At 51.1% G+C, this 13,531-nt stretch overlaps 1 protein-coding gene across 1 annotated transcript in view; it reads left to right on the top strand.

Moving 5' to 3' along the window:
* CACNA2D4 (calcium voltage-gated channel auxiliary subunit alpha2delta 4) overlaps positions 1–13,531 on the top strand; it is a 127,539-nt gene that overhangs the window by 103,565 nt on the left and 10,443 nt on the right. Inside the window, exons 27-29 of the mRNA XM_053557545.1 lie at positions 4,622–4,683; positions 5,734–5,778; positions 5,997–6,059. Coding sequence (XP_053413520.1) covers positions 4,622–4,683; positions 5,734–5,778; positions 5,997–6,059 — 170 coding nt within the window. The remainder of the gene's footprint in view (positions 1–4,621; positions 4,684–5,733; positions 5,779–5,996; positions 6,060–13,531) is intronic.

Below are 13,531 nucleotides of genomic sequence, written 5' to 3'. Positions count from 1 at the left end.
CTGATCCAGGTAAACATGCAGTCTGCTGGCTGGGGTGCCGGGCAAAAGAGGAGGGAGGACAAAGGAGCTACCGGGCAAGCAGGGAAAGGCTGGAGCCTCTACTCCTGGGGACCATGGCACTTGGTGGGGATCTTTCCTGAGTGTGCAAATGTGTGTGCTGTGTGTGCACATGCACAGAAGTTTTTTTTGCTGTCTGATGACAAAGCAGCACCCAGGTGACAGTCAGAGGGGAACAAAGACGTACATCTTGATAAGCTGTCTGCCACCCTGGCCTTATTGAGGCTCTTTGTTAGGTTTTCTGTGAGCTGAGCTGAGCTGAGATCTTGGAGAAAAGCTGCTTTGGTGGAAGCCACAAGGTCCTTGTGGAGAGGCCGGATGGAGAGGGGAGACAGCCCAGGGGTGGGAGGGCTCTAGGCCAGGCTGGGACAAGAGGAAGGGGTCTGAGATGTGACCTCCTCTATCAGGTTATACCAGGTCCTCTGGGGACAAGGTCAGCATCTAAAACAGACATGAGGGAAGATCTCTTACTATCCCACTAGGGGAGGCCACCTGGAAAGGCCAAGTTCCTGGCAGCTGGCTTTCTTGTCACTGAGAGCCAGAGCTTGTCTACATCAGTACATCATAAGGCATTGTCCCCTGCACACTGTCGGCTGGCAGGAAGGGATGGAGGTGGGTGGTCTTCCTCTGGGTGGGGAGGCCTCTGACAACAGCTGCCAAGCAGAACCGGGGGCCTTGGAGAGAAGGCTGGGCTCTCTCGGTGTCTAGGGCAGAAAAGCACAACTTGGGTTGTGAGGTAGGAGTTAAACAGAAGGATTTGAAATGATCAGAGCCGTTAGGCACGGAGGGCACGGCTGACTCATGGTAGAGTTACCTTTGTGCTCCTCACTCCCCTCCCACCTCAGCAGTAAGTCCTATTCCCAGCACTTTCAGCCCTCACCATGGGGAAGGTCCCCCTCCTATCTCACTTGAACCCTCTGCTTCTTGCATCCTGCCTCCTAGGTCTCCAGGGGAGAGTCTATAACATCTGCATCCAGCTTTAGTAAGAGGCCAGGGGAGGAAGGGGAGGAAGGGCTTCAGCAAGGTCCTGAAGCTTGGAGGTAAGGACAGTGAGGCCCTACAGAATTCTGCTTCCCAGTCAGGCTGCCAACTCAAGTTTAATTTATTTATTTGTGCTCAAGAAACAGCTATTGAGCTGTGTGGTAGGTACTACTCTAGGCACTGGGGCATCAGAGCTCAATACCCTCCTCTGCTAATGAGGTAAGGACAGACAATAAATAAGAAATCAAATAAACAAACCATGTCACTTTTTAAAAAAGCAATAAGATGGAGCATGAAAATGCAGGGGTGGACTTCTTTACCCCAGGAGGTCAAGGAGGGCTCTCTAGGAGATGCTGTTGGGCTGAGACCATTGTTCCTGGGAGGAACATTCCAAGAGGGGAAAACAGCTGTGCAAATGCCCTGGGGTAGGAATGAATGTAACATGTTTGAGAGAGAATGTGTTTCAGCTTGAAACCAGAGACCCCAGCAGGGCCAGCTCCCTTGGCCATCTTACAAAGGAGTTTAGGTTTTGTTCCAAGGATAATGGGAAGACATTGGCAGGTTTTAGGAAAGGAGCAGCATGCTTTGATCTTCATGCTCATGGCTATGTGGAAGATGCATCATAGAGGGGCAGGGTGGGAGGCAGGGAGGTCGCTTGGGGCTATTGCATTAACCCAAGCAAGACAGACGTGGCTTGGCTGAGGGTGGCAACAGTGTGGGTGGAGAGATCTGTGGACAGATTTATAAAGTTTTGAAACTGAGATCTGTGGAACTTGGATGCGAGGAAGGAACTGCTAACGTTCAGGAAGAACATGTGCCCTGAAATGGGGACATTTCAAGGAGGGGCTAGGTTTAGAGAGGAAAGGGCCTAGTTTGGCTTTTAACATGTTGAGTTTGAAGCACCTGTGAGGGACCCCAGTGGAGGCTGCCTGTTAGTAGGCAGCTGGGATGTGCTAAATTCTGCAAAGACCACGGAGCTTGCCTTGGAGGAGTTTATGGTCCAGCTAGCGAGAACCTGGGAGCGGGAGTGAAACTACTCTGTGCCCTGCTCCCCCCATTCTGCCCAAGGACCCTCAAAACCTGAGTTTCATTAGAGAGGAATTAATTCCCCACCCTCTTCAAGCTCCCTACATTGGAATCATAGAATTTCTCCCACCTTGGAAATCTCATGATTCTATGAGACCTGACACTGAGCCTTCAAGGAGAAAGGCAGTCTCACTCTAGAAATAATCTGAGCCCTCTTAGACCACAAAGCCCAAGGACAGGATTAAAGTTTTCTTAAATCCCAGATTGATCATTCTGAGCATTAGTGTGATTCCTCTCTAACAATTTTTAGGCTCATCTCTGCATCCAGCCTTTTCCTACAGGTAAAATAAATCTCTCTAAAAGGAATATCAAGGAGGTCTTACAAGAGAAAAGGAGAAGGGACCACCTGCAGCCTTAGAAAGGCAGGTGGGCCAGAGGAGGCACAGGCCCTCCTCCGACGTGTGCTGTGTTACTGGTTCTCATGTTTGCCATGAACCAACAAGTGGGCTTACCTGTCCCTTCCCACCCAGAAAGCCACCTCCCTGGGCCCTGAAGCAACAAAAAAGCCCTCAAAGAGCATCTCTATTCCCAGCTACTCAAGAAGCTGAGGCAGGAGGATCACTTGAGCCTAAGAGCCTAAGCATATGATGATGCCACAGCACTCTACCCAAGGTGACAGAGTGAGACTCTGTCTCCAAAGAAAAAGATCTGGTCCTCAGTTGCTCCAGCTACATGTCGAGTCTTGACAGCCACATGTGGCTAGTGGTTACTGTTTGGGACAGCACAGATAGAGAATATCTCTACCACCGTAGACAGTTCAGCCAGTGAGGCTTTAGAACAGAGGTTCTCAGAACATGGTCCCTGCAGGGGCAGCATCAGAAATGCAGATACTCTGGCCCCACTCCAGACCCACAGAATGAGGACCTTTAAGGGCTGGGTTGTCACAAACCTTCCAGGTCATTCCAATGCCCACTGAAGTTTGAAAACCAAGGTTCTGGTCTGGAATAATAGTCTCACACATTGTGTCATCTCAGCCTCAATGGTCTTACACTCATTTTTGCCTTTCTTAAGTATAACCATGACATATTTTACAACCAAGGAAACAGAACCCAAAGATCACAACCCTGGAGAATCCAGGGCTAGAACTCTGGCCCCTTCACTCTTCTCTACACTCATTCCTCCCACCCACCCCCACCCCCGGCCATCAAATTTCTCTAGAATCATTCCAGATTGGGAAGGGGAAAAAAGGACACAATTCTGTCTTTCTGTGTCATCCTGGAAGTCCAGTCCCCTTGAGAAAAGTCAACCAGGTACTCAGGAAGTCAGAAGTATTGTGATAGAAAATCTCTCTAGTGCTCATTGAGGTGGCTCTAGAACTTCTTGTGGACAGGGCATAATGATTAGAACCCAGAGCCATTCCCATTTTACAGATAAGGAAACTGAGCCCAGAGCGGGAGACTGGCTTGCCTGTGCCCTACCATTCCTTCCTAGCTACCAGGACTCGGATCCAAGTCCAGAGAGTAGGGAGATTAAAGGGTTATGCCTTAGAGGCAGACAGACCCAGGTTGAGTTCTGGTTGTGTTATTTACTAGCTGGAGGACTTAGGCAGCCCTGTAACTCTGTGAGGCCTCCATTTCCTCAAGCGGAAAGTTCGAACTCTAACAGTGCTGGCCTGCCACAGGGATTAAATAAACCCATGAGTGTAGAGGGCCTGACACACCCTCAGCTACCAGCATGTTTTTATATTATTATACTAGACACTGGGAGGCTGCCCTCATTTTTACATTCTTTTTCTTTTCAACATACCCTGCCTTTTCTTTCTATTCCTTGCTCCCAAGTTTTCCAGGAGCTCTTTGTCCCAGATTTCTCTTATTGTATGAGCACCACTTGGGTTCTCCAAGCCTATTTTGGAATCAAAGAGGCAGGGGTGGCCCCTGCAAGCACAGCCATCAAGAGTACTTTTTGCAGACCAGGAACGTCTGTCCCAGAACCTGCCTGCACACCTGGGTAAATCTGATCACAACTCTGAGTGAGGAAAGAGCCTCCTCACAAAGTGGGGGAGACTCTGAGCAGGAATTGGGTGTGAGAGAGGTTGTTGCAACACGTTTAGATCTAAGGAGCCTCAGGAGTGGCCCAGCTCACACCCATCTGCACCCCAGTCTCAGGTGCTTCTCTTGGCCACACGATCCTGCAGGAGCGGTTCCATCTCTCTGGCTCAGCTTTCCCTGCTGTAGGAGGAGAGGCTGGTCTACCTAGCCCACCTGCCTCTAGTTCCCAGAGACCCAAGGATGGATCTGGTCCTCATTGTTCTCTGGGGTCAGAGCAGTGTCTCAGGGCATTTTCTGGTGCAGGGGAGGGTGGGAGCTGCCAGCTCCCTTCCCTTCTCCTGTGCCCCTCCCACTCCCCACCTCGCCCACCCACCCTCCCTCCGTTCCTGCTGAGGCACCTCTTCCCTTTAACTGGAATCTATTTTTCTCTCTCCCTTTCTCTTCCTTCCCACCACCCCATCCCCCAAAACACACCTGGCCTTGCCCTCCCTCCTCCTGCTGCCCGGTAGCGGTGGGTGTCCAGATGAAGCTAGGATCTGTCCAGCGCAAGTTCTGGGCAGCGACACAGCAGGTAGGTGTGGCCAAGCCAAGCTAGGGCTGGTGCCTCACCAAGCTCCCCTAGGTGAGGGGTGGGTGCCCTCATTTTCCTCTGTACCCCCTGCCCCTATCCCACCGCTGAGCTCTGATCAGGCCAACTGTGGCTGCCCTCTGACCACCTTCAGGCTCTCCCGGATCCCCCTTTCTCTGCTTCAGGTCCCCACCCTACAGGAGGCCTTAATTCTAGTCCCCAGGCCCCTCCCAGCTCAGGCCCAGCAGCAATGGACAAGCACCGTGTCCCCTCTGGGCCTGGCCAGCTCTTACCCCATCTCACCACCCCAAAGCCACCCACCCACACGCCCGCTGTGGAATGAGGAGACCTGTGCGCACCTGTCCACTTGACCACCAAGAGACTGTCCCTTGGCTGAGGTCTCCACCTGGCCACAGACCTTCCTGTTCTGCCTGCTATTTTCTCCTCTGCCCGTGGAAACCTCAGACACAGTTCTTCTGGGCTCCTGAGCTGTCCCCACCATCCTCCACAAGTCCCTCCAGCCCTGAATCCTCCCAGCAGCACTCAGCCTGCTCCACTCCCATCTACTTGGTGCTGTGTCCAGCCCTTGGGCAAGTGTAGAGAGGGGCAGAGGGGCACCTGGGCCACCCACAAGGTCATCCAGATGACAAAGAAAGAACAGGAAGCCCATGGAGCTGTCCCACCAAGTCTCTACAATGCAGCTGATCCTCCTCACCAAGAAAGGAGGCCATGGGCTGCGGGGCCAGGGAACCCCTGGAACCCACTAACACACAACTTCGTGTGTGCTAACACACCACATGTGTACCCCACACAAGGTGCTCTTACACAAGCACACACCCTCTACCCACAGATGCACCGTAACATCATACACATGTCCCGTCCACACGTGCACGCTCCCACAGGTGCAGCACAAGTGTAGCACACAGTCCCCTCCCTACATGTCCACACACACCACAAGCACACCACACACACATTCGTACAGTCGCCGTGATACATCCACTGTGCACACACGCACATGGGCCTGCAATTTATAATGTCTCCTCTTCCTTACAGTGCAGCGCTACGGACAGGCCATGCCCAAACAGCTGTGAGGATGGCGTAAGTTCTTCCCACATGAAAAGGGTGGGTAAGGCAACTTGGCCCTACAGCCAGGGTCCTCTCCATGGCCAGCTTCCCCCTTACCCAGTGCCCTCCTTCCCTGTGGTGCCAGGCTCCAAAGAGGGCAAGCCTTGCCTTCAGGCCCTGTTGGGAGGGGCGGGACAAGTGAGGGGAGTGGTAGGGCCCTGGCCATGACCCCCTTCTGGGTTCCTCCCCAGGACATGGACTGCTTCCTCATAGACAACAATGGGTTCATTGTGATCTCCAAGAGGTCCCAAGAGGTAAGTTATTGAGGAAGCAGAATTAGGGCCCAGCCATCTGTGCTTTACCATGTCCTCCAAGTGGGAGGGGGAGTCCAGACCCCCAGCAGCAGCTTCAGCTAAAGACCTGGGATGGAATCCTGGCTTAGAGCCCACTCAGGTGAGAGATCTGAAGAGGACAGCTTTCCTGAAACTGTCAGCATGGCAAGATGGCAAACTGTGTGCACTTGCCGCCTCAGAGGCTCAGAGAAAATACTACTTGATTTTATCTGTCACTAATCTGGCCTTCTCCCACACTCAGTAGGGAACATATCTGCACCACACAGAAATGAGGAGCAGCTCAGTGACTACTTGGCAGGGCCTGCCTGGCCCCACCACACCCTGTGTCCTCTGTGGAGGCTGGGCTCCCGACAGCAGAGCCTGAGTGCTCCTGCTGCCCAAGGGCCCACGGTCTGGTCCCGCTCACCACCTCCCTACCACTACAAGCCCAGAGGGCCAGCCATGCCCACTTTGAGTTCTTGTCTTGTCTTGCCCTCCCTCACTGAAAATTCTAGCCCACCAATCTTGACCCTAGTGGGCTAGAAGGAAAACAGGGAAGAGAGGCAATGCTTTCTCATCTAGTCGCCTGGCTTCACATCCTAATCTTCCCTCTGGCTATCTCCCTGGACCCAGCAGGTGCTCAGAAAGTAAAAAGTCTAATAAAAACTGTATATTTGCTGAGCCCTAAATTGGACCCCAAAATTACTTGCCTAGCTAGAAATCAAACTAAAAAAGAAGCCCATTCACACCTGAAATCAAATATATTCACCTGAATTATTTCATTGAAACAAACCAGAAGCATCAGAATGACCTCAGTGGAAAGGACATAGTATTTGGTTTGGTGTGAGCTGGACCTCTAATTAGACATGTGATTTGGGCAAGCACGTCCCATTGTCTGTGCCTCAGTCTCCTCCTCTTGATAGTAAGTGTGCTGGACTACATGGAGTCCAAGTCATTTCACTGAGATCCTAAGTGCTTAGTGTTGGCAGAGCCGTGGGGACAGGGTGATGCAGAGGTCACAGTCAAGGCCGTCTTAGACCTCGAGAGGCAGTGGTCTGGCCTCATTGGAATAGGCTTAGAGTCTAAAGAAGAAACCAGAGCCAGAGTGTAGGAAGGAGATTTGGGTGACTGAAGAATAAGGGACACCCATGGATCATGGAATTGAATCCCTTGAGCACAGATTTTAAGTGACCCACTTAACGTGCAGCACACCATTTTCTTCTTGGTAGGAGTGGGGCGCAGGGCTGACGATCAATGCTTGGCAGGACTCTATCTGCTATTCAGTAATTCATCAGGTCACTGGGTGCCAGCTTCTGCTTTCCCTTTTCTCCCCTTTATGCCCTCTTTGGCCATTTTCCTCTTCCCTAGATAAAGCGCTGGTCCATTTTAATATTTCTCAATTGCTGTGGAAGAAACGCAGTGATGATGGAAGTTGAAACCAGTGGTTGGCAGGAGGCTTTGAGACTATATCATGCCCTCATCATTCATTCTGAGTAACTGAGGACGGCTGAGTGTGCAGGCCCCTGTGGTGTTGGCTCTCAAGGGCCAAAGTATGGGCCCTGGGCTAAGGAGTTTCAGACAGAGCATGGAAGCCCAGACATTGGCCTGGAAAGGTGGCATAACGCAGGGAGAGGACGGCCAAATCCCAGAGACTGTGCTCTAGAGCAAGGTCAGAAAACCTTTCCCCTAAAGGGGCAGAAGGTTCATATTTTCCAATCCTTTGTGAAATGAAGCAGGGTCCAAATGAACTGACTTTCTCGAGGCTCTTGCCAGCGCCCCATGCACCTGCTGCATATGGCTTACCCTTGCCACCTCCACAGCAGGAACCCAGAAGTGGAGAAGCTCTAAGCCCAGGGTAAGCTCTAAGACTGTGTCAAGGCTCCAGGAGTGGCTGTATATTGGCAGGGCTCAGTTCCTCTCTCCTCACTCTGTACAACTGACTTTGGGACCAGAGCTGTGTCAGAATATGAGAAGGCACTGGGGGGATGATGACCAGGAGATGGACCCACCTGGCATGATACCTCGCACAATACCTGGTACATGGGAGATACTTGATAATAGTGCGGAGAACTGAACTGGCCTAAAAGTGACACCTGGAGTAGCAGGTGCTGATTTAGGTGAGTACAGGAAGAGAGGGGGAAAGCCTGGTGGTGGCACTGCTACTTTGGCTGTCTGTCCATCGTCCATTCCTCCATTTTTGTATTCATGGGGGGCTTTTTTTCTTAACTCATTCAACAACTCTGTAGCAGCTACCTATTGCTATACAACAAATTACCCCAAAAGTAGTGGCTGAAAACCGTAAGATTCACTATCTCATGGTTTCTGTAGATAATGGATCCAGGTGTGGCTTAGCTGGGCGCCTCCAGCTCAGGGGCTCCTGCAAGGCTGCCATTGAGGCATGTGTTGGCCTGAAGCCACCTCAGTTCCTTGCCATGTAGGCTTCTCCATAGGGCAGCTCACAGTACCACAGCTCCCTGCAGCAGAGTGAGCAAGCCAAGGCGGAAGTCACAGTCTTTTGAAGACTGATTTCAGAAAAAAAACCCCATCATTTCTACCACAGTCTAGAACCAAGTTACAGATCCAATCTAAACTCAAGGAGAGTGGGGCTGACACAGGCCATGGCTCCCAGGAGGCTGGGACTATCGGGAACCATTTCAGAACCTGCCCACCACCCACTCACCCAAACACACACAAGTGTCATCCAGGGCCACACATTGGACCTGGCCCCCTCCTCACTCATCCTTAGGCTTCAAGTGTGCTGGAGGAAGGAGCATCAGGCTCTGGGAGCTTGTTAGAGATACAGATTCTCCCAAGTCCCCCTACCCCAGACCTAAGGATTCAGAAACTCTGGGAGGGGGCAGCCATCTGTGCTTTAACATGTCCTCCAGGTGATTCAGAACCACTTCCCAGGATTCAATGCCAGTCGCTCTCCATCTGCATGCCCTGTAGCAGGCTGTTCCTGCTTTCCTGACTAGCAAATGTACCAGAAGCTTCTGGCAACTGCTTGTCCCTGCCAAGGTCCACTCAGGGGCCTGGAGAGAGAAGGCTGTTGAGCTCTAGATGCAAAGATTCTTTCTAAAGTGCTTCCAAGCCTTTCCTCACCTGAGGCCCTCTTCCCCTAGGGGTGAGGCCAGAAGCCCCAGGAGACCCACCTGCAGCCTGCCCAAGGGTGTGGCTGCTTGGCTGATTCCTTGTCCTGGAGGTGTTCCAGGCCTGCTGATGAGATATTTGGCCCCACTAGGCCTCTCTTCCAGCTCAGGGCTCATTCTTATAAAAAAAAAAAAAAAGAACCACTACGGCACTCTACCGAGGGCGGTACAGTGAGACTCTGTCTCTACAAAAAAAAAAAAAAAAAAAAAAAGAACCACAAGTGACATGATTACAGTCCTCAATAAGAGGACTAAAAAAAAGAAGCAGACAGTTGCTGGCCAGGAGAGTGACAACTGCTCTGTAGAGCTTTGCTGTGTTACAGTAGATCTGTCACCCTGGATCTGGCCACTCCAATTCTAGTCATTTGTTTATGGGCACCACCAACCATGGGAGCTTTAAAATGGATCTCAAAAGGGAAGAAAAACCTAAAAAATCAGAAGCTCGCTCCTGGCATCTTTTTCTTAAGGGACTTAGATCTCTCAGAAATGTACCATGCTCTTCCCTACCCTCATCAGCCCAGCATGCAAGGGCTGGGCAGGCCCTCAGAGCAGGGAACATTTTCTACCATCAGGGACTCTCACATGTGCCCGTTTGGGTCTCAGCTCCTGTTTCTCTGGGCTCCATGTGCCTCCCTTCCTCCTCTCTCATCCTCACACCACTCCCCCCAGCTTGGCCTGGCACTTGCTCCTGACCTCCCCACTCCCTTGCAGCCTGCCTCAGCTCTGGCAGCAGCCCTGCCCCTGCCTTTCTCGCTTCCCAAGTGGCCCTGGCCCACTGGACTCTCCAGGAGTAAAATTCCACTGCTCATGGGAAGCCTGAGACCTCCCATCTCAGTAGAGGCAAGCTCTCCAGGGGGCTTTCCCAGAAGTGCAGTGCTGGCCCTGACTCCACACTCTCCCAGGCACCCTTGTATGGCCAAAAGCACTTGTTAAGACTCTCTGCGGCCAGCGGGCCAGACCAGGCTGTTGGAGCTAGGAAGAGATGAAGGGAAATTGATCCCTAAAGGCAGCCAGGAACACTGACTTTAGTGTAGTGACTCATGGAATCCTCACATCATTAACAGGCTGAGTGTGCCCATCTTCAAAGAGATTGAAGCTGTCCCTATGTAAGGAGGCAGTGTGAGATTTGTTCCAACTGCTATCCAAGTCAAGAGCACCCCTCCTTTTTGGGGACAGGGAAAGTTTGCAGCAGCAGCCTCATGTAGCTATGCAAATTAGCCCTTGCCCAGACCCACAAATGACCGTGAAAATTAGCCCACACCCAGGGGCAACTGCCCAACCGCATGTTCTCAAGTGCCTCCCCTGCAGACACCACCTCAGCAGGACCTGCCTTTCTCCTAGCCTCCCACTTCATGAGCCCCAGGTCGACACCCGTGGCTTTGCCGGCTCAGCAACTCGATTTGAGGCAGGGATTCACTCTGACAAAGTCCCAGCGATACTCCACCAGGCAGGAATTGTTTTCTGCTGCCAGGAAGAGAGCCTCTGCAATGGTGCCTTGAACAAAGTAAAGGTTTAATCTGTCATAAAGACTGGATGAAGACAGCGCAGGTCTGCACGGCCCGACCCAACATAGCGATACGGCCTTCCGGACCCCTCTCCCGGCGCCTAGCGGGAGGGCAGGTAGCAGGAGGAAGTGCGGGAGGTGGGAGCAAACTCCCGGAAGTCCCCCCGGAGGCCCTGCTCACATCCCATTGGCCAGCCCTCGCCGCAAGGGCCCCTGGGAAATGTAGTGTGTGGGTTTGTTTTGTTTTGTTTTGTTTTTTCTTCTCTGCACACATTGCGGCCCGGAAGAAGGTTGGGTTGCTTTCCTAAAGGTGACCGGGAGAAAGGATATTTTCTGCCAGAGTGACGTATCCTAGAAAATAATGTGGCTTATTTACAAAGGAGAATACATTTTCCCAATGTCCAGCATACACTAGTCTTATTCTCAGGGATCTCCCTTTGCAGAATCAAGTGTCTGAAAACAGGGTTGTTGATGGATAAGCCCCTAATAGAATTAGGAAAGAGAATGGGACATCCGCATGGGGTTTGGGCAGCCTTGTCAGGAGCCTCAACCCCACCCCGCTGCACTTTCCTAGAGAGAACACTCAGGTCATTCATTCCTTCCATCACACATTCCTTCAGCAAATATGCACTGAGGGAGAACGGTGAACCAGAGGTGGTCTGTGCTGCGGGCGCAGGGGGATCAATTTCTGCCCTCCAGGATCTCAGTGTCTCGTGATGGAGGTGACGTGTGAACAGCACACACGAACATACACACGGTAATTGGAATAGCAAAAGGCGATCCCTGAGGAGGAGCGGCAGCAATCAGGCGCAGCTTTGTGTGGCCTTAGGGTGGCACCTTGAAGAACAGGCAGGATTTGGATGCCTCTCCCCTGCCCAAGTGCTTTTCTGTCTCTGGAATTTCCTCCCAGCTGTCCCCCTGCTCTGCCCTCTGCTCTCCAGTGCTGCCTGTCAGGCCTCCCTGTCAGAACAAATGGGCCCTCATTTGCTTTTACCAAGATAGATGATGCCTGTTACCAGACTGTCCTGTGTTAGGGCTCATGTGCTTCTGTCAGTCAGTCCAAACTGGTCTGAAGTTCTTGATTCATTCCATTCATTTTTACATCATACACAACTCTCTGACGAAGGGTCTTGTGAATAAAAGATGTTAGGAAACAGTTTTTGGTGATCTGGGAATTCCCAGCACAGAGCTAGCAGAACTCAGACAAGGCTGAATACTTCTTTGTGTCCAACTCTCACTTTCCTCCTGTTTACTTTCATAATTAATTGGTCCATTTTTGAGATTATAATTTTGCCATATATTTTTAGGGGGCCTCATTCTTATATTTTAATTTTATAAATGAGCTGTTTCCAAATAGGAAATACTGTAGGATGCAGGCACTATATTTTCTTACAGTCTGAAAAGTGCCATTTCCTGAATTCATCCCAGATTCCAGAGTTGGGCCCATTTGGAGAGCTATGGCCCCTGTTTGCTGATTTATGAACCATGGGAGCGTTACTGGGGTTATTACCCCAAGGTGGTACCATCATTTCATATTTGGGAGAGATTGTCTCTGATTGTTGACCAGGTGTCTGGAGCCCTGTGTTCCAACTGACCTTTTGAGATTATAATTTTGCCATGTATTTTTAGGGGGCTTCATCCTTACATATTAATTTCATAAATGAGCTGTTTCCTTACAAAGGGATACTAGCATGAAATGTTGTACTCATTTGCCACCTGTAAGAAAGACTCAGACCCCACTTCAGGTATAAATCAGATGGTGATTTATTACACCTGTGCAGGCAGGTTGTTGCCCCAAAGAGCAAATGGCCCCAAAATGAGAAGCAGGTTGACTTTGATACCATTTTTGTGCTGTGTTGGCAGGCAAGCTGGCAAGCATAGAAGCAGAGCATGGCCAGTTAGTTAGCACAGGGGCTAGCTTGGGGTGGGGTTACAGTCAGGGGGGCTGGTTGGCTCAGGGGTTACATCGTGGCAGCTGGCATGCGGACAAACTTGGCTTGGGAAATTTTGCTTGACTAAGCTTTCCACCATTGTTTAGCCATTGCTAGGGGGTTGGGGTAAGTTCTACCATTGTTTTACCTGTTCTACCATTGTTTTACCTAGGAGTTTTTTGGGAACTCAGGGAACTTCCTTGTTCTGAAACCTGTTCTCAGAATTAACCCGGGGGGGGGGGGGTTTGAGACGTGCAGCGACTCAGGCTGAGGCAGTTAGGGGCCTTTAGGGGTCCTTTTGCTGGACACTCCTTGGCTCCTAGACAATACCTGATTCTCCTTGAAGTTGGCCAGGGTCCTATGCCTCAGCTCCTGTGTTAGAGCTGCATTTCTTTCTCTTTTGTTGCACATGTCATCATTTTAGGCCCAAGAATGTAGAAAGCTCTCTACAAAGAACCTGTCGTGGCCATCAACTTGGGCTCCCACCTTCCTTCCCTGACAAAATTCCACACTCATTGTTTCCAGGTATCGAGACATTTTGGAAATTCAGAGATGAGAAAGAAGTGGTTCCTGTCCTCAACAAGTTTTCAATACAATGGAGGAACAACAAATTATTAGGCAGAATGGGAAAAAGACTGAACAGGCATGCCTGCCACATGCTATCAGAGTGCAGAGAAAGGAGGAGTTCATTCTGATTGGAGGGTTAGAATTCAAACACTCCTTAAGGAAGATGAGAAGGAAAGCCCATTGGCCTGAAGACTGAGAAAAGGCGATCAGGGCAGGAAGAACAGCCAGCCCAAGTGCAGGCCTCTTCTTGGAGTAATGGCCACCATGTACTGAGCATCCACTGTGAGCCACACACTTGGCACA

Source organism: Nycticebus coucang, chromosome 12 (assembly GCF_027406575.1).
Source record: "Nycticebus coucang isolate mNycCou1 chromosome 12, mNycCou1.pri, whole genome shotgun sequence".
NCBI lineage: Eukaryota > Metazoa > Chordata > Mammalia > Primates > Lorisidae > Nycticebus > Nycticebus coucang.
The sequence above is the reverse complement of the archived record's forward strand: the minus strand, read 5'-3'. Positions and strand labels throughout refer to the sequence as shown.